Below are 19,606 nucleotides of genomic sequence, written 5' to 3'. Positions count from 1 at the left end.
ACTATGACAATAGTTTCCCAACTCTGGTAGTTTCTCTTTAAAAGTTTTGCTACTGTGATTGTTCTGGATCGATGGAAATTGTCAATGTGAAATGTAGTTCTCTACTCTTCCTATGGGCAGTCTTGATTTGATCAAGGTGCCAGTTCACTTGAAAGCTGCTCTCTTATTGGTTTGACGACACGAAATATGAGTCAAACATGGTTCTCCTATGTAAATGTTGAGAATGAATGAAATCACATTAGGTTTGACCAAATTAAATTTCCCAAATCGGATCATGGTCAATTCACTTTTCAAAGTTCTTCAAGTTCAACCCATTTCTTTACAATTCAATCAACTTCAACCAACCAAAACAATGTCTCATTCGATTCCAACAGTCAGATTCTCATCCAGATTACGCGGTGAAAAAAGCCAATCAGATTCAAGAGTCACAATAATGAAACTTGAACCAAAAGACATCAAACCATTCCCATCATCATCATCATCAACATCAAAAGCAACTTTGAAAAATCCCATCCAAACTGATCAAGTTAAAGATGAAGAAAGTAAACCTAGTACTTCCAAACGTAAACGGGCAACCAAAGTAATCTTTAAAGAGCCAGAAGCAGAAGAACACCCGATAAATCTACCCAAAATCAAACAAACTCAATCACCAAACAAACGAGGATCACCCAAGAAATCGATCAAACTATCATTAGAAACTCCACATCTAGCACCCAAAAGATGGGAAGAAACCTATAACCTAATCAAAACCCAACGAGAAAGTTTAATAGCACCAGTAGATACGATGGGATGTGATCAAGCAGGATTCGATCCATTAAATCCTGATCTCAAACCTACTGAAGTCGAACGTAGATTATCATGTTTAGTTTCATTAATGTTAAGTTCACAAACTAAAGATCAAATCACTCATCAAGCCGTTTTGAATTTAAAACGAAACCTTTCAAATGGACTCTCAGTTAACTCTTTAAGAAACTCTTCTTTACTTCAAATCGAAAATTGTATAAATAAAGTTGGCTTTTGGAGAAGAAAAGCTTCGTATTTGAAAGAAATGGCTGAAGATTTATATTCGTTTCATCAAAGTGATGTACCTAAAACATTAGGTAAACGTAAACTTTTTCGGATGGTTTCAAAGATGATTGAAATTGATTTGATTTGCTTGATTGATTTTTGTAGATGGATTAGTATCTCTAAAAGGTAAGCATTTCTTTTGATTTCTTGTTCATTCCAAATCCCAAAACCTAACATCTCAATTCTTTTCTTTCTTTCTTTTTTTTGGGGGGGGAATAGGTGTAGGACCTAAGATGGCTTTTTTGGCTTTAGCTTCAGCTTGGTCCATAAATGAAGGTATAGGAGTGGATACACATGTACATCGGATCACAAATCGATTAGGATGGCATTTACCACCTACGACTGAACCAGAACAAACCAGATTAAATTTACAAAGTTGGTTACCCAAAAAGTAAGAACCTAATCTTCTCATCCTCAAGAAAAAAAAACACAATCCAAGAAAAACATACAGTTGATTGATTCATCTTTTTTTCGTTTTTCATCATGGGTTTCTTTTGGGGTTTAGCTTACATCAAGAAATTAATCATTTATTGGTGGGATTCGGTCAATTGATTTGTTTACCAATCGGACCTAAATGTGAAACTTGTTTTGTGGGTCAAATCGAAGGATTATGTCCTTCTAAAAAACTTATGAAAACCAAAAAGAAAAAATCAAATACGAAAAAAGCTAAGGAAGAAGAAGAAGAAGGAATTTCTGAAGCTAAAGTTAAAGTTGAAGTTGAAGGTGATGAGGATAGAAAAGGGGACAAGGTCGAGGGGGTGGTCAAGGTTGAAGATGAAGATGTGAAAGTTAAGGCGAATTGTTTTGTTGATCAAGGTGATAAAAAAGAAGTTGGATTAGGTTTGGTTAAGAAAGAAGAATCGGTAGATGATTGGTAAGATTTAGATTAAGTTGTTTAAGAAATTTTGTGTACTTAACAGTTCGTCTTTTATTGGAAAGTTATGGGAAAGTGTTTTTGGATCGCAGTTAAACTTGCTGTTATAAAGTCTTGAATAAACTCGTTTTTTACTCGGTTTTCTCTGTTGTAAAGTTTATAATTATATTGATTGTTTTGTAGAGTTTGAACTTTTTGATGTTCTTTTGTAAAAATGACAATAGATTTTCTAAGCAGCAAAGCAACAATCAGTTCATATCACAAAAAGAAAATCCTTTTTTTTTTAGTTCAATCCTCAAGATAATAATGATAACAGATCAAAAGAATCCAAACACTCCACAATTCTCATCTTTTTCTCTGACATAAACCCAGATTTTCTGTCCACTTCATCTAACCTAAACATGATTAGAAATGGGCCTGACATTTTATAACTTTCATGTGTTATATAAATGACAAAACCACTTGAGGAAATTAGATTTAAGAGTACCATCTCTTATCATGCTTTTTGATCCGGATGATTTCGTAGATTTCTCTATAAAATTTTCAATCATCCCTATTGACATCAGAGAGTGAGAGAAGGGAAATGTTTTTCCATTCAGTGACTAAACCAATAAAGATGGAAATTATATCAATTTCACAAACTCCCCCTTCAACTCATTCCAAACTGGAATTTTCTTTTTCCTGTTGGTCTCAGGATTTGATACTTATTCAAAAGTGTTTGTAAGGGATTTCACATTCTCTGAAAATCGAATATCGCTGGATAAGAAATTCATTGGTTCACTTACCCTTGCTATGTTTCAAAGAGCTCAAAGCTGCAAATGTGACATAAGCTTGAGCTCTAGGCATTTTGAAGCCTTGGGTGCATTCTGAGGTATACAAAGCTCTCATCAACCCGCAAGCATTATCAAAGGAACAATGAATGCCATTTGATAAGACCCAATGGATGAGGACATTGAGCTCAATGTTGGCTGGTCAGTGGTACGCAGGAAAGCCATGACGTCGAAGAGTGAGTTTTAGATTAAAGAGGGCAAAAACTATTTGTCTCAGCATAAACACTCAAATATTAGCAACGATGGCTTCGAAGTTCAAAGGATCAGGTCGGGTTGCAAACTTTGACTCAATTCCGGTCACAATTCTTAAGCAATTCCATCGATTCTCGTTCTCTTCTTCGCATTCTTCTCATCAAACCTAAAAAAACGAACCTCTGTAACTGAAGGTTGATATCTAACATCCTCTTGTGCGGCGCAAGGCTAAAAGGCCGAGAAACACCCGTATCACGAACAAACGCTGTCCAACAAGGGAGCCATAAGCATGATGACTCACTGGCAAGCACTGACGCTATGGACGCGATCCAGAGAGCTTATATTGATGTCGGATCTTGCTTGATATCACAAAAGTGCATTTTTTGAAAAATCTTGGTCGGCTGATCGTTACCCGACCCGGTTTTTGACATCCTCACGCCGAAATGTGCGTTCACACTTTTGCCGCATACATATTGCATCCTGAGGCTAGCCGCACCACCAATGCATTGGAGCATAGATCATGCTTGAGTCGCACGCAGTGAAGACTACCATTGGTCATATGTTTGATGAAGGTGAAAAAATCACCTAATTGATATAAAGCTACACTTCACATTGCATATGACCCACTTGTCCCAATTCCACATTGCAAATATGTTAAGCATTCCTCGAGTGTAACTTTTGATTATATAAATGATGCTGAGGAGCATAAAGGATATTTGACAAGACTGTAGATAACAAGCGTTAAAGATCTATCCCTTCTATGGGCTTGAAATAAGGCTCACTGTAGTGAGCTAATATTCCAGGTCAGGATTGCCTTGCAAAATACAAGAAAGCTAACAAGACGGTTTCTGAGGGTTTTGATGATGAGTCTTGCCCAAACGTTATCAGATAATCGTTAATGCGTCTTTGTGGACATGCAATCAGACAATTCTGGCTTAATGAAGCTGTTATAAGACCTTTGGTCCAAAATCTGCCCGACCCCAGCGCACAACAAGTGAAAGAAAAATTGTCAAAGTCGAGGCTGACAATCCCGCCATCGCTTCAATACCCAATTCCCCAAATCGCCTAATGACAATAAGACAACCATTTTTCAATTGTTCCACACAGAGATGCTTTTGAGAGGATTTGCATACCTGACATCAGATACTTTGAATGAGACGCATGAGTATAGATATTGCATAATGGGATTGTGCAATCTGCAATTGCTGAAGGTCCGGGGCATTCATCCGCTTGCTATCAGGAGAATCTAGAGCACGATGTTGAAGATTCAAGTCTTAATTGCTTCTTGAAAAGACAAAGTAATCGACAGAGACTCTTTGAAGGTTCTTTCATCCATAGATCTTGTCGAATGATCGAGAAACGACATGTGAGGGGTCTTGACAAACATGGAAACTAAATTGCTTGACGTGCAAAGTGGTTATAGAAGCTAATTCATCGCTATCAGGAGCATCTAAAGCATGGTGTTGATTATTCAAGTCCTAATCGCCTCTTGAAAGGCAAAGTAATTGACAGAGACTCTTTGAAGGTCCTGCCATCCATAGGTCTTGTCTGATGATGTAGAAACACCTTGTGAGTGGTCTTGATTAACATGAAATCAAATTTACTGATGTGCAAAGTCGTTATAGAAGCTTTGGTTTGAAAAACCAGACTACAGAGAGAGGCTAGATTGGATCTATCGCAAGCGATATTTTGGGAGGAATCACTCTCAAAAGCACATCTGGATTAATCTTTTGAAGCCACATGTTAGAAGTGGTGAAGGGCAAGTCATAGAGAACGTACCAGTGTATAAATCCCATACATCACGCTTTCGCATCATCAAGTGATGGTAGAAGGCCACGAGTTCCATGTTTCCCTCCAATGCCATACTCCAAATGATTGGCGTCACAAAAACATACTACCTTCCACTTTCTTACTTTTGTTGTTCCAAAAGATACAGGTGATAGACGTGTGAGTTCAAATGACAAAATACAAGAGATCTCTCCTTCATCAATATTTAATGGTGGGTATAAGAAGTCATAACTGCTGCAGTTATAAACTAAAAGATCGGGCAACCAAATTACAGCGGAAACTCACCCCTCAATCAATCTTCAACTGCTGGATATCATATGTAAGTTGTGAACCACGAAGCCATCATAGCCGATGCAAAAATTTATACATATGATGTCTTACATTTTTGAAATCATTAAAAATGCAAGAATAAAGTGCGCACGGTTCTGTATGTCGACTAGATGCTGATCAGAAAAAATAAGCTTAATTTTACTCCATTTATGTTTGATTATTGTTGGGTACGAATGGCATAAACCAATAAACCCATAAGTATGCAATTATTCGGGTCACCTTCACTTTATAAACCGCACCGAGTGAGATTGGTTTGGGAATACTTTCTGACAACTTACCTCATCAACCCCAATTCCAGATCACAACACATCACATTGATTTCAAATTGTTTAAAAAGATCAACAACCTCTAGAAGACTAGAATGTCAAACGTTGTGATACCAGATGCTGAGGATGATTATGTGGTATGTTCTTTTTTTCCATTCACTCAACTCTTTCTTTTATTCGATCAATCTTCCCATTCCTTTTTCATTCCTCTTACTCTTGCTCTTCTGTCTCTTCAGAGCTATGCCTCAGGTTTAGAGCATCACTTGCAAGAAACGGGCGAAAGACTAGCTCTTTCCAAACCTACTCTTAGCCTCAAAGATAAACTCAAGAAGCTTCTACCAGATGGATTAAGAAAGAGAGACTCGGTGAGTATTTCAACTCCATTCACTTTTCTTTGTCAATCTTCTTTTCTCTGAGACTCTTTCCTCTCTTTTTTCTTTTCGACCACCTCTTCACATTGTAGCGCCCCAAATCATCCACTCTGCCCAAGATTGTCCACGTCCATCAAGTGAATGATCAACCAATCCCTTCCGGCTCCGAAGAGGTTTTGGTTATCAGCACGCCAGAGACCAGAAGGGCAAGGAAAGAGGCAGAAGATGTCGCCTGGTACGCAGCAAACATTGGATGTATGTCTCTAGCTTCCACTCTCTCATTCTCAAATGTAGTTGATATCCTATACGATACTGATGCTTGATCATATCTCACAACAGGGCGGTTGGAAATGGAAGAATATGCAAAGAGTCTATCCAAACAAGCCTTTGCAATGGCACGAGAAAAGAAAGAGCGACTAAAGCAAGAAGCCGAGGGAGGCATTGAGCAAACTCACAAAAAGAGAAGGAAAGAGTTCAGAAGAAGGTATGCTTTTATTCCACTTCATGCATTGAATCCTTTTTCACTCGATTCAAGAGGTACACTTTACTGATATTCGCTTCCATTTCCGTTGGCCCAACTCTTGACATTTGATTGACAACAAAGATGAAGCTGAGATCAAGTCCGAAGAAGAGGTAGAATTTGAAAGCTATGAAACAAACCATTCTTTCCTCAAGATGATGGTATTCTACAATATGATGAAGAATTTAGGCTATACACCAATAAATTTCCTTATGATGGAAACGCGAAGCTATACACTTATAGGTATTATATTTAGTATTAATGTTATGTATTTTGGGGTTGAAATAAAAATCAATGGTTATATAATGAGATGAAGCGCATTGCTCTTATTACAAATATAATTAATACCTGTGTTGTTAATTGCACAAGTTTCCTCTCATGCCCCACAAGTTCTTTCTTGAAGCTTTGGTATTCTCTCTTGCCATGAACCACTCAAAACCATACATCATGTTTGCCTCCTCATAACTATTCGCCTCTCATCTCCCTCGAGCTTTGAAACATTGTATCTAATATTTATATTTTGTCTATCTTGTGTTTGAAAAAAATCGATATTTGTATAATGACATGAAGCGTATTTCTTCACAAATTGATTTGAATAAGAACATTAAAAAAACTAAAAGATAAGAAACGCCTATGTATTACTTTGTTGTGTCAACATTGAGCAACTCGCTCAAGTGAGGAGATATGTGACTGTGTTATCGAATACATGGTTGAGAGAAATCTGAACTGCATGAAGCTTTTTCATTCAATGACTATATAAATGAAAAGAAACAATTCTTGAACTTAATGTCTGATTTGTTCTAAGCTCTGACCTTGCTCTGAACATTAAGCTAGGGATTCGGTATTTATTCAAAAGTGTTTGTTAAGAATTTGACATGGTTCTCTTACAAGGACTGTTTATCACTTAATCAGGTGAAGGTCAAATTCAGTTGGCTATGACCCCAGAGGAAACTGCCCTGTCTCATTCTCAGAGGATGCAAACTTATGAAACTTGTTCTGATGCTGTATAGGTAAAAAGGTGGATCAAGTGAACGATACTGTTTGCATCCAGTAACATGTTTCTTCATTTTATCAAAAGGATTACAGTTATCAATTTTTGACTCATTCTTTTCTGTGTTAAGCTTTATAAAAAGTCCTATTGATGTTGTGTTTACGGGCCTAGTCAAAAAAACTCAGCAGGTCAAAGTTGACATGATCCAGCACTCAAGAATTTCGACATGCTATGAATTATAGAGACATCACGTCATTCGATGCCCAAAATCGGACAAAGTCACTCATTTACTATGAAAGAGCTGAGCATCAAAGCAAGACTTTAAAACCCGATGTCACCTGGCTGTGTCACAGTCCATGATGATATGGCGAAACACCTCGATGCCTAACTTATCCTGCCATATAACAAGAAGGTTACAAACTACTACCAGCAGGGTACAAAGTGCGAGAATGTTCATCTCAAGCGTCAGCCAATTCAAAGTGCACACACAATATTTGTAGCCGTTGTAGAGAAATTAACCAACAAACTGAGAATGAAGGGCTCCATCAAAGACTAGCTTCTGGCGGTCAGAAGCTACTCTTCAGTGCAGTGTCGTGGATGAGGTGTTCGGCCGACAAACATATATTTACTTGCCGGCCATTCCTTGTGCCTTGCCGTCATAGAGTGGATAGGTCAAATAACAAACTGGCAAGAAAATTTCAAGGCACAAGCAGATCACGGCGGTCATGGCCCTATATAGAGCTGACCGCTTTCTTTGAACTTTCGCTTTCTTTCTCTCATCAGATCCATCACTTTGAATCAAATCCGAATTTCAAGTCACCTTCAACCTTTTAAAAATACCAGTTAAATTATTTGCTCTTCGCATCCCAAGATTAGAATCCTACAAGCTTTTAAAAATATCAGTTAAACTATTTGCTCTTCGCAACCCAAGATTAGAAGCCTACATCTACACCCTCAAAATCACAACAAAATGAGCTCCAACATCACACCCTTCTCCGGCATCCCCCAACGCGATGCACCCTCAAATTCGCCTTCCGACCAAGACACGCCCATGCCGATGTCTTACTACATCGAAATACTTCTCTCTCTCTCCAAGGCAGCGAAGAATACAGAATCAAAGTTTAATCTTCCTGGTCGGCATATTGACCCGGTCTTACTTCCGAATCAAATGCCTTTATCGAATACGTCCTCGGATCCAAAGGAAACTCACAAGGATCCACTCGCGGTCGGATCATATCCAGAAGCTCAAAAATCTACCGAACTTGTCAAACCATCCTCTGCCGCAATGGTTAGAAAGCCAAGACAGAAGATGACGTTGACTGAATGTGCCCGGAAGATGGAGAGGTCGTATCGAGGAATCGCACGTCACGCCTCCGAAATTTCAGACACTTTTAGGGATCTCGATACTAGTAGGGTCCATAAGAGAGAGCGTACTGTGACTGCCACCGACACAGTAGATCAGAAGAGTACCAAGAATCCGAAAAGGACAAAAGCTCTACCAGCTCGTGTTCCGCGTTCTCGGACAACCTCTTCAAAACCTTCTATGCTTCCGAAAATCCCTGTTGAACCTTCACGGACGGTATTGAAGCCAAGAATACGACTTTGTCTGGCAAACCAAATTAAGTATTGCAATTTGGTACTAAACGTAAGTAATCTCTGAAAGTGTACAAATTAATAATTTCTTATCCAATTAATTCATTTCCCTTGATGAATGTTTTAGGATCAGGATTCGAAAGAGAACGTTCCTTGTGGTTCTTTGTTGAGTAAAAGTGAAGGAAGGAAAAGTGATTTGGTAGAAAAGAAATCCTTGTAGTTTAAATGTGGTTTGATCAACGACCAGAAATTGGTTCTTCATCGGTGAGTTTATCATCATTAACTTTTATTTTCATGAGCATTCGAATCGGATTCTCACATGTCTTATTGACTTTCATCATAGATCTACGCAAGATAAAACCACAAAGTACAAAATCTTTACCCGAAACTTCCCAACTTGCATCAGCTTTACTTTTTCTTTGGCTTAACACTGATACTCGTTCAAATACATACACTTCTGATATTTTTTCAAAATCTTATCTCTTTTTCAACTGGTCAACATCTTGAATAATTCCTTTTGACTTTCTCTTGATTCTATTTGTTTACTTTTTTCAGCCTTTGACAATCTTATCTCTTGTATTTCTGGGAAGTTTACTATGTACTCTATCAGTTTTCAACGTCCCTTTTTTGATCTTTTATTTCCTTTTTTCATCAATATCTTTATTAGTCATCTTTTCAATTCTATCATGGGTTCCTTGAATAATCATTCTTACATTTTTCTTGTTCTTGATCTTTAATTCTAACGATTCTGATTCAAGGCTCTTTTCAGCTATGATCCTCTTGATCAGAGTTCAGATTACCCTTCGATTCACTGTGACCGATCAATTCCCATCACATTAAAGTCAAGAGCTTTGTTCAGCTCAGCCTCTAGGAATCAGGGTGTCTTATGCATCACTACAATCTACATATCTATGTACACAGCTGGACCATTAATTAATCTGAGTAAGACCCGGTAAATTGCATGCGCCATTACTTTTTTATAAATTCCTTTAATTTAAGGTGTCAACTCATACGCCTTTCTAATTAGTAATAAGACAAAAAAAAACCCATGATGAAGCAATTTGTAAGCTACATAAACCGTCATTGATCCGGTTCGGTATCTAGACTCTACACCAAATCACTCTTTGGTTTTATGGTGGTGTGTGGATTTTGAATAAAATCAACTTGAAAAACGTTCAAACTGCGCTGTGTTAGAGTACGATGACTTTATTTATTTAATTTCTAAACCTTCGATCATGATTTGATTTGATTTGATTTGGTTTCGAAACTAATCCAGATCGACTCGACTTCACAAATCATTAAAAAGTTAAAACTTTAAACGTAAATGATGACTCATAAAAAACCAATCAATTTATAAATCTTTCTGCGGAGGTTTCGAAACATATCCTCCAAAAGATATGGTGGTTGTAGACACATGTACGGAGAAAGAAAAATGGAATGATTTTTTTTTTGGTTTTTTTTTTGGTTTTGAAGGAGGAAAAAAGGGATTAAATAAATTTGGTTGATTTGAATCAAGTTCAAATCTGATCATTTTGTAAAGCTTGTACTTTAATTTCAGATCATACAATTGATCGAAATCGAAACTTTTTCCTTGATTAAACTCTCGTAATTTGTACAAAATGATGGTAGAAAAGATTCACCCAATTTTCTTTTAACTTCATTTCCGATATCGGAACTATGTAAAGCACGGTTTTTATTTGAGTTTTCGTTTTTTTCTTTTTGAATTTATTGCTTCGGGTTAGAGAGACAAAAGGATGGGTCAAGGGTTTTCTTAAAGATTAAAGCCTATTTTTTCAATATACAAACTTTATAAGCTTTAAATCTTTTAATTGTTTTTCTATATGTTGTATGGATCGTCAGGAAATGAAAGTGATGAGGAAGAAAACTTTAAGAAAGAAAAGAATCGATGGGAAAGTAAAGAGAAGATGATATCATCATGAATCAATCAATCAATAAGAATGAAATGTTTATTTTTGATTTTGGTTAAATGAGAGTTGATTGAGATCGAATTTGATGAGGTTTTCAAGTCTGAGTCATTCATCAACAAGATTAACATTAACATCATTGATTGATTGATTGATTGACTTAGAAAGCGGAGAAATAGAAAGAAAAGACTTAGAAAATCAAAAATTAAGTCAAACTTAAAGAAATCTACTTAACCTTTTTGTAACCATTTCAATTCATCACACTTTTCTAGCACTTTCTTTTTGACCAACACATCTCATTCATCATCATCATCATCAACATCAAACTAAAGAATCCACCATCATCATCATCATCTCTCACAATACACAACTATAAATACTTTTCAATATCTACACCTTTTTCAGTATTTCTGTAAATCTTGTACAAATTCAATGAGATCTATATCGATCAATTCAATCCAAATTCAAATTCACATCAATCATGTGTATATCATACATCTTTTAAATCAATCTATCGAATCTTATTTCATTTGAATCCTTCACAAGATCAAAACAAATCATCGATAAGATATTCTACATAAGCACATAGATTCATCTTAAGTTGTAGATTCGATAAGTACATAATACCCAGTTTTAGTAAGGCATCGGCTGAGGTGTGCTTAGGGGAAGCTTATGCTTATCGAGTGTACATTTTCAAGTTGATTTGAAAAGAGAACCCTTTTTGATTTTGAAATTGATGAATATTTTTGACCTTAACCAAATTTGCTTAAGGATAGGCTTATGATTTGTTTGGTTTGGTTTGAATCTGTATTTTAAAAACTCATACACATCTCCTTGACTTTCTTCTGTTCAGTGTTCACCCCCAAACTTATCTATGTCCCTCGCGTTGGCCCCGTCGGTACAAGTACCACGTACCTCCGAGCGCCAGCGAGGGACTTACGCACTATCTCGAAATTCTGGCGTGAGATCAGACAGGGCTTTTGCCCAAAATCTGTCATCTCTCTTACTCACGATCCCTTCTTCTCAACTTGTGATGGGGTGATAATCAAAATAATGTGCATGTCACCCTTCTATATTTTGACACTCTCCATACCCGAATAGCCCAAGCGGTTCTAATAATATGAGCAACTAAGCATATTGGCCTAACCTCGGGGCCAAACTCATCTACATGTGTTTCAGATGCTGCGTGTCAGAAAGGTTTTGCTTGCAAAAATGTTAACTACAGCTCAAACAGCATTTTGAGCGGGGTAAGGTGGTTAATCATAATGCATTGCTCATAATGTAGAAGGGTCATCCATTGTCACCCTGTGAATGTTGAATCAGTACGGATCCTCTGAGTCTGACACTAATGCAATAACAATATAACTTACGCAGAACAGACACGTCACCCCATCCCTCACTCCAGCTCATCTACATTTATGTTAAGGGTGTCCGCCTGAGAAGAATGACCAGAAAATTATTGAGAAAGGTGATCAATCTTCGAGATAGCCATAAATAACTCACCTCGTCCTGTACAAAGTCACGCCAGACATGGTTATTCCCTGCTTCATAGAGGCTCTCGCGTATGCTCATCAAAATTCCGCGAACCAATTGGCGGGATCCAGAGGAATGGCCACGTAGATCATGTTGCTGGGGACGTCGGGAATGGAACCGATGGTCCAGAAAATTAAAGATGAATTCCCAGACATTGATGTTGCTACACTCGATGAACTCCACAATTTCCAGTGTCTGTTGAAGAATCATTCTGTCGCGGATTGACATACGGATTTCGGAGGTTGAGGTGGGGAAGGGTCCGTCAACGGCGCAGATAAATGATTCAACGCTTAAGCCTTCGCCTTCAATAGTGGCAATAATTCTACCAATAGTTCCCTCCATGTCAAGCAGTGGGTCGTTATACGGAATCATGTTGAAGATAAGACACGCAGAGGGAAAGACACATTGAGGGAAATTAACACCTTGAGAACAATCCAAACTTTTGGTGAAAGAGCCTCTGCCCCTTATAGAATTTATCACCCCATTGTACTCGGCTGGACGCGGTTTGCTTCCCCAGTAGCTCACCTCTTGAAACAAGCTAGAGAGCCCTTGGATTGAAAAGACCAATCAAGATGGCAGTAAATGTGCTAAAGCGCAGTGTGAATAGCCCATGACTTGGTTTGGCAGTTATATTTCCTCTTTAATGAGTCTCCTTACGAATCAAGCTAGCGAGCGCTTGGTATTGATTGAATATTAATCCGAACGGCGACAAATCATAGAACAACTAGCCAGGATTTTAATTGGCAGGTCATGACCCTGACAACTAGCCAAATAACTTATCGTGATGCTTGTATCAGGGCACCAGTGCATCAAGGCAAGTCGCATTTGCAACTGGCACCCTTCAAGCACCAGTTCATATGGCAAACACACCGCTTTGGTGGTTTCAAACGCGAGACCTTGCATTTGAAATTCCTGAGCTGCTCCAGGAAGAGAACAAAGGTGGTGTAGAACGCGACAAATCTGTTTTGATTCAGGCCAGTAAGGGATCGCGACCCCTTCTTTGGGAAGTAATGGTTTGCAATTGCTTCATTAGAACCTGTCTACTTTATTTGTCACAGGCCGAGAAATTTGAAACAAGTCCCTTTCCAGTCACACGGTCCAAACCAGTTGGAAATGATGACATCGCGATCAGGAACCCTGAGGCTGAATTGGTCTAGTAAGGTATTGTGACCGTTTGACTGGATACGGCCCAGTCATTTTGAAACAAGACCCTTATCGGTCAAGTAGTCTAAATTTGAAGGTGCTTGCTCTATGATTCTATGAATCAATTTCTGATATATATATAGCCTCCCAAGGAGTTGTCTGAGGGTTTGTCTCTCTCTGTCCATCTATGCTCCTTCCTAATTAGCGCTTTTCCTTTAGCACTTCCGTGCGCTTAGGAAATCCGTCAAAGAAGCTTGCATTCATCAGTACCCTGTTTGATGCTTGGAACCTTTTCCTTTAGTACTTCCGTACGCTTAGGAAATTGTTCAAAGCTCTTTCGTTTCATCACCACACTTTAAATTTAATGCGCTTAGAATTTATCGTTTTTGTCCTCTTTGCACCTTTTCCTTTAGTACTTCTGTACGCCTAGGAAATTGTTGAAAGCTATTTCGTTTCGTGATATTTTTGGTTTTTGTCTGCTTTGAACTTTTTCCTTTAGTACTTCTGTACGCTTAGGAAATCGTTGAAAGCTATTTTGTTTCATCGTCACACTTTGAACATTTTCCTTTAGTACTTCAGTACACTTAGGAAATATTTCATAGCAGTGTTGATTCATTTCTGTGTTTTTATGTGCTTAGGTTATTTTCCTTTCGTACTAAGTGTTAGAGACCATTTTGAAGAATGTAAACTAGTCCACTTTTGATCATTGGGGTTTGCTCTCATACCGGTCAAATGTCATACACCCTTTTTTGAGACAATGTTAGCTGTTGGTTTTATTCACAATTGAGAACACGTGCTATAAAAATACAATTATTTTCTCTTGATGTTCTTTGTCTGGTTGTGTTTCCTCTTATTTTTTGCAAGCTGGATCTTTCTGCACACCCCTCAAATGACACCCGAAATTGATCCTTCACCAACTTTCAAAGTACCTGCCACTGTGCGCAGCACTCTACAAATACTTGGTTTAATGACGGAAATTAATATATGCCCCAAACAATTCATGGTGACATTCTTATCGTCCACTCACCCAGACATCATATATCGTCGACGCCTAATGAAAATTGGTTTGGGAGCCAAGCAAACTCGTTCAATTGTCACTAATCTTGGCAAAATGTCCAAGTCTTGTGACCAAGGCCAAGCTGATTGGGAGGAACTGATATTGGATGAGGTCAGTTCCTCACATTTCGGTGTGGTTAAGAACAGGAAAGTTGAAATTAACCTCTGGTTTTTTGAACACAAGGCTTCGAAGATAGTCAACGCAGAGGAATTGCCCCGAGGGCATTTCCCTAATGGATCATATGTCAGCTCTAGTCGAATCTTGCCAGACTTTTTCAGTGATAGTAGCGACACTATTCGAGAGACGCAAGTTGTCACTGGGATGCGTTTCCTATACTCACTCATTCACCGCAAGCTTTCGTTTGGCATGAATGAACCCTCCACTGACCACCACGATGATGAAGGGGATAATCTTCCAACCAACAGCTCTGATATGGCAGTAACCATTGCAGACAGTCACAGCGAAGAAGATTCAGTGGTGATGTCAATGGAAAATTTAGTCTGTGTGAAGTCCTCGGCAGCAGGACAAGCATCTCACAAGCTTGCAAAAGTACGTACCAACAAGTTTCTTGATACCTGGTGATTCAACTGATTTACGTATACCATTGCACTAGGTCCCAATCATGGTGTGTGCAATGATAGCTGTTTGTTGCAATCGTCGTAGCAATGCGATGCCAATGGCCAACGGCTTAATGGCCTTTGCAGGCGGTGTCTCTTGTCGTATCAATGAATGGCTTCACGCCCATGGAATTACCGCGTCCAGGCCCAGTCTCTTACTAGCATTGGATCGTCTACGTTGTGTACAAGAAGAACGAATGATGGATTTATTTAAATTGAATCAGAAGCTCTTACCATTCTTATGTTATGATAATGTCGACATTCACTTGAAGATTCACAACACTCGGATAGAGACATCTTCACGTCTATTCCACGGGACCTGGGGATTCTTCCAGGTAGTGCGTGCGACCCTGCAAGCAAAGTGTGAGGAGGAGGCGGTCAACCTGGCTATGTTTTTGGACGCGATGAACAAAGCAAACCGTAAGGCTGTTCAACCTTCTTCGTTCTGTCCCAGTCCTGCCGATATGGAGCATTGGGTAGCTGTGGTCAAGGCCCAAATTGCCAAAGCTCTCAAAGATTATATGACGTACATACGTGGTGTTCCTGAAGGCCATTGTCTATCCTCCCTGGCGACGCGGCCTCCTTCAATTGACCCTATCGAGATGCATAAGGCAAACATTCACTTCCTACGAATGATGGACGCGCCGGACTCGTCAGCAGAGGGAGTTTCACGTGTGCTTGATAAGATCATGGAGCAGATTGGTGTAGAGAAGAAAACTTACGCAGAAAGTCTCTTGGTAGCAGGGGGAGATGTAGGGTCTAATCAATTAGTTGAAAGCCTTCGAACCAAAAGATTTCCACCCATAGATTCAGTTGAAGGGCTCGAATGGGTGCTGTCCATATTTGGTGGTGCTCACACTACGTGGAACTTCACCAAGAGCTTATTATCACTACACTGGGGACATTCTGACAAAGGCGACGATTCTGGTGCTTGGAGGTCCTTGTTTGCTCTAGGTGCTGAGTATAAAAAACCGGTTGCATCCCAAGATTTCAACACCATTATGCGGTCAGCCCAAATCCTTCATAAAGGTAATCTAGTGTTCATTGTTGGGTCAGTATTCATATTCTTGTGGAGAGATTTACAAACTCTGAGCGCTTACATCAAATTGTCTGTTCCAGGCAGGTGATTGAGTCGCATAAAGAGCTCGATTTGACTAAGGACACAGACTGCAAGCGTCTCTTAGACCTTGTTTGGGCACGTTACTTTTCCTCCTTGGCTTTGGAAAAGGCAAGAGTGGATCCCAACCCCACACAGTACAACCTGATGCTGCGCCTCCGAGACTTTGCTACTGTGGTTGAGGCACATGATGCAACCCGCGCCGGCGATATTGGACGCCTAATGTTGATGTGGAAACGTTGGTCTGTGATGGCACAAGGAGTCCCGGGTCTATCACATTACGCAAGGCATATACCTCGCATTGTTCTACTTTTAGAGGAAGACTTGCCTAAAGGACTAGCTCATGCCATCAAGCATTCATTGCTGATACCGTCAAATGAGCGCGATAATCATTGGCTGCCAATAGATGAATATCTGGAGATTCATATATTCTATCTCAAGAATGTTTATAACAATACCGTGAGTAAGCTCTGGAAAATCACATATTGTTCAGTCATATCAAGGCTCATATGTGATTCAACTGCTAGGGGAATGGCACTGATCTCGAAAGTCTCATATACCGGTTATCAAATAATATACCTATGGTGTGTGAAAAGGTTCATTTTCAAAGTATCACCGCTCTGAAATAATTTGATTGCATTTTACAGTTACGGAAGCTTATGCAGCTGCTGAAGGTACAATCCGGTCACGATCTTATATTTCAGTCTAACCTCAACACCATCTCTGGTCCATCGTTGGAGGCGTTCCTGCGCTATGCAAAAGAACATCTAGGCGAAACTCGTGCTATACGACCTTCACCCATGGTGACAAACGTCTGGACCACTGGGATGCGTAACTTGATTAAATTGATTCGGGCTGATAAAGCCGCGGGTCGATCGTCACGGTTCCGCTGGGGAGCTGCTGATGTTCTGTCATCGTCAGGCGAGAGTGAGAACTTTCATGGGGAGGAGTAACGAGCTAGAGTTACACATTTGTTAGAGTACAACCTAAACACAAATCAATTCAATGAAAAGAATTTCTTACCTCAGAAGAATTCAATATATTTGATTGATCCGAGCCTACTAGCTCTTCACCCACTTGTTTGGACCCTTCCCCAGGGAGGTCGCTTGATTGAGATCCTGTTGGTAGATTCGCGTGCTCGGAATTTTTTTTACCTTTCCTTGAAGGTGGGACGTCTTCATTCATTTTGCGCTTGCGAGCTTGTTTGACACTTGCAGCTTGTTGTTTGGTGCGTTTTTGAGTTTCCACAGCGAGTTTCTCTTCGGCGCGTTTAGCTTGCACTGCTTTCTTTGCTGCTATTTTAATCTGATTTTGCTGGTCGCGTTCCATTTGTCGAGCTTGTTTGATGCGAGCTCGTTCAGCACTTGCGGCCTCTTGATTAGCACGTTTGTGAGCTTCTGCTACACGTCTCTCCGCTGCCCGTTTTTCTTGAGCTGCTTCCTTCTCAGCCAGTTTGGTCTGTTGTTTCTGCTGCCGTTCCAATATTTGGGCTTCTTTGAAAGCTGTTTGTTCAGCTTCAGATCGAGACTTTGCGAGTTGTGCCCCTTCGACTGATTGGGGAATTTTCGCAGGACCGTGCACGCGGTTAGCTGCCTGACGTCGCGAGATGGCTTCAGCAAGGATAGGTGCCGTTGTTAAATCAGTCTGCCACTGCGAGAAGGTGTCAAACAAGCAATGGAATTGGCCTGGAATTGCCTCCCCCCCCAAGACCATTGCTAGGTCTGAAGGTTGCAAAAATATGTCCACATTCTTGGCCAAATCCCACGCCATATCCCGGCCAAAGTAATCCGCAGGGGCTAGGTCAGATTCCCCTGTGAACTGACTCATAAAAAATTCATTGAAGGCCTGCTCCAAACGAGTCACTAGGGTTTCCAAAAGACTACATCCTAGGATGGGATCGTCATCTCCACACAAGATAGCCATTGGTCGTGTTTCAGCAATTGCGGGTGGTGGTGCCTTGGGAAGGCTTGCCCTCAGTTCCAGGAGTTCGGTTTCGTCCATTTTGAGTGCGGTATCAAAGTTGTCATTTGTGAGGGCTGCTTGTGCTAACCATAGCGCCTCAGCTTCCTCGGGCTCACAGTTAGAGCAGTCACATGTCGGCATTCCTGCGGCGCGCTGACGAGCTTCTTCTTTGGTGACCACCCACGTATTCAAATCCAGCGGGATGTATCCATACCTGTGCAAAGATTCAACCATCTCAGTGACCATCAGCTACCAGTCCGTAGAAAGAGGTCTTACTGGAGATCTATTGCCAGTGCTATCCTGAGACAAACCGGAGTGATTGCAATGGCATCCATCCGGTCGTCGTCAGTCATTGCAGAGTCTGTGTTGAAATCGGCAATATCGTTTTTACCATTGGATCGCCGATGTTCAACCAAAAGCAAACCTAAACCACGCCGGCCGTCACGACCACATCTCCCGGACATCTGGATTAGGTTGCAAGGATCTTGTCGTCCAACAATGATTACGCGCCGCACCCGATGCCAGTTTTGGCCTAAGCCAAGGGCTAGTGTACAGCACAGAACACTGAGTGTGCCTGCAACATATGCTGCTACCGCCGCTATCTTGGCATTATCTCCAGTGGTGGCATGGTAGCGTCGAGCAAAGTGGGAATGGCCATTACCCGCTTCGCTAGGCTGGCCTCGTGCAGAGTTGATGAGCTGTAAGTATGCGAGTGTAGCATTCTGAGTCCCAGAGTATAGAAGGGTGGGTGGTATGTCCTTGGTTGGAATTAACGAGTGATGAGGAAACACAGAACGGAGGGAATTCTGCAGTGGGCGTTTAAAAGTCCTTCGAATAAGGCGCAGCTCAGGCCGAGTGAGCTCAGCGCGGACAAATTTGATGTCCTGTGAATCAAGTTTGAGGTTTGCTAGTATCGCATGGATTGCCTGAGGGGTGCAGGTTGCAGACATGAGTAAAAGAGGAGAGTTGTCCGAAGCTAGAAATCGACGTTCCAGTGCGCCATAGGAAGGGCGGAAGACACCACCATCGTGAACTCGAGAATGACTGGCAAGTCTTTTGGCTTGACCAGTCTCAACGAGGCCCCAAGTATATACCATGTGGGCCTCGTCAACAACTTTGAGCACCAACCTTGCTTGAAATCGTGGATCCCTCCACATTTGGTCAAATATATCATTGGTCAAGGCGACTTCAGGGCTCTGTAAGCAAAAATTGTACAGCCGTCAGCACGAGAATATTGTAAGATCTATCCTGAATTAAATAAATTACCACATAGACAAATGTATATTTCCCTTGGATAATGGCATCGCAGACCTCCTTTGTGCAGTTAGGCCCGGTCAAATTAACTGCATTCAACAGCACCGTTGCTTTTTCACTAACCTGGTGACAGATGTCAATCAAGTGTCAGTTACATTCAATCACATTGCAGTTC

The 19,606-nt window shown here is 40.3% G+C and overlaps 5 protein-coding genes across 5 annotated transcripts; 3 read left to right on the top strand and 2 right to left on the bottom strand.

The window, feature by feature from the left end:
- Positions 1–709: 709 nt before the first annotated feature.
- MELLADRAFT_26899 (uncharacterized protein) lies at positions 710–1,688 on the top strand (the record flags this gene model as incomplete). The annotated part of the gene is made up of 3 exons (XM_007406897.1): positions 710–1,106; positions 1,288–1,459; positions 1,574–1,688. Coding segments are annotated over 3 exons (684 nt in total), but the record flags the coding sequence as incomplete, so codon positions are not given.
- A 6,512-nt stretch (positions 1,689–8,200) lies between these two features.
- MELLADRAFT_60929 (uncharacterized protein) lies at positions 8,201–9,043 on the top strand (the record flags this gene model as incomplete). Its single annotated transcript, XM_007406898.1, has 2 exons — positions 8,201–8,875; positions 8,951–9,043. The coding sequence occupies 2 exons, from the start codon at positions 8,201–8,203 to the stop codon at positions 9,041–9,043; spliced, it is 768 nt and encodes a 255-aa protein (XP_007406960.1).
- Positions 9,044–12,144: 3,101 nt separating this feature from the next.
- On the bottom strand, positions 12,145–12,653 carry MELLADRAFT_95308 (uncharacterized protein; the record flags this gene model as incomplete). Its single annotated transcript, XM_007406799.1, has 2 exons — positions 12,145–12,183; positions 12,252–12,653. 2 exons carry the CDS (start codon positions 12,651–12,653, stop codon positions 12,145–12,147), a joined length of 441 nt encoding a protein of 146 aa, XP_007406861.1.
- A 1,660-nt stretch (positions 12,654–14,313) lies between these two features.
- Positions 14,314–16,225, top strand: MELLADRAFT_103911 (uncharacterized protein; the record flags this gene model as incomplete). Its single annotated transcript, XM_007406899.1, has 4 exons — positions 14,314–14,592; positions 14,665–15,030; positions 15,095–15,280; positions 15,434–16,225. 4 exons carry the CDS (start codon positions 14,314–14,316, stop codon positions 16,223–16,225), a joined length of 1,623 nt encoding a protein of 540 aa, XP_007406961.1.
- A 741-nt stretch (positions 16,226–16,966) lies between these two features.
- On the bottom strand, positions 16,967–18,423 carry MELLADRAFT_103910 (uncharacterized protein; the record flags this gene model as incomplete). Its single annotated transcript, XM_007406798.1, has 2 exons — positions 16,967–17,149; positions 17,239–18,423. The coding sequence occupies 2 exons, from the start codon at positions 18,421–18,423 to the stop codon at positions 16,967–16,969; spliced, it is 1,368 nt and encodes a 455-aa protein (XP_007406860.1).
- Positions 18,424–19,606: the final 1,183 nt, after the last annotated feature.

Source organism: Melampsora larici-populina (assembly GCF_000204055.1).
Source record: "Melampsora larici-populina 98AG31 unplaced genomic scaffold MELLAscaffold_7, whole genome shotgun sequence".
Classification (NCBI taxonomy): Eukaryota; Fungi; Basidiomycota; class Pucciniomycetes; order Pucciniales; family Melampsoraceae; genus Melampsora; species Melampsora laricis-populina.
This window is presented reverse-complemented; position numbering and strand designations above follow the sequence as displayed.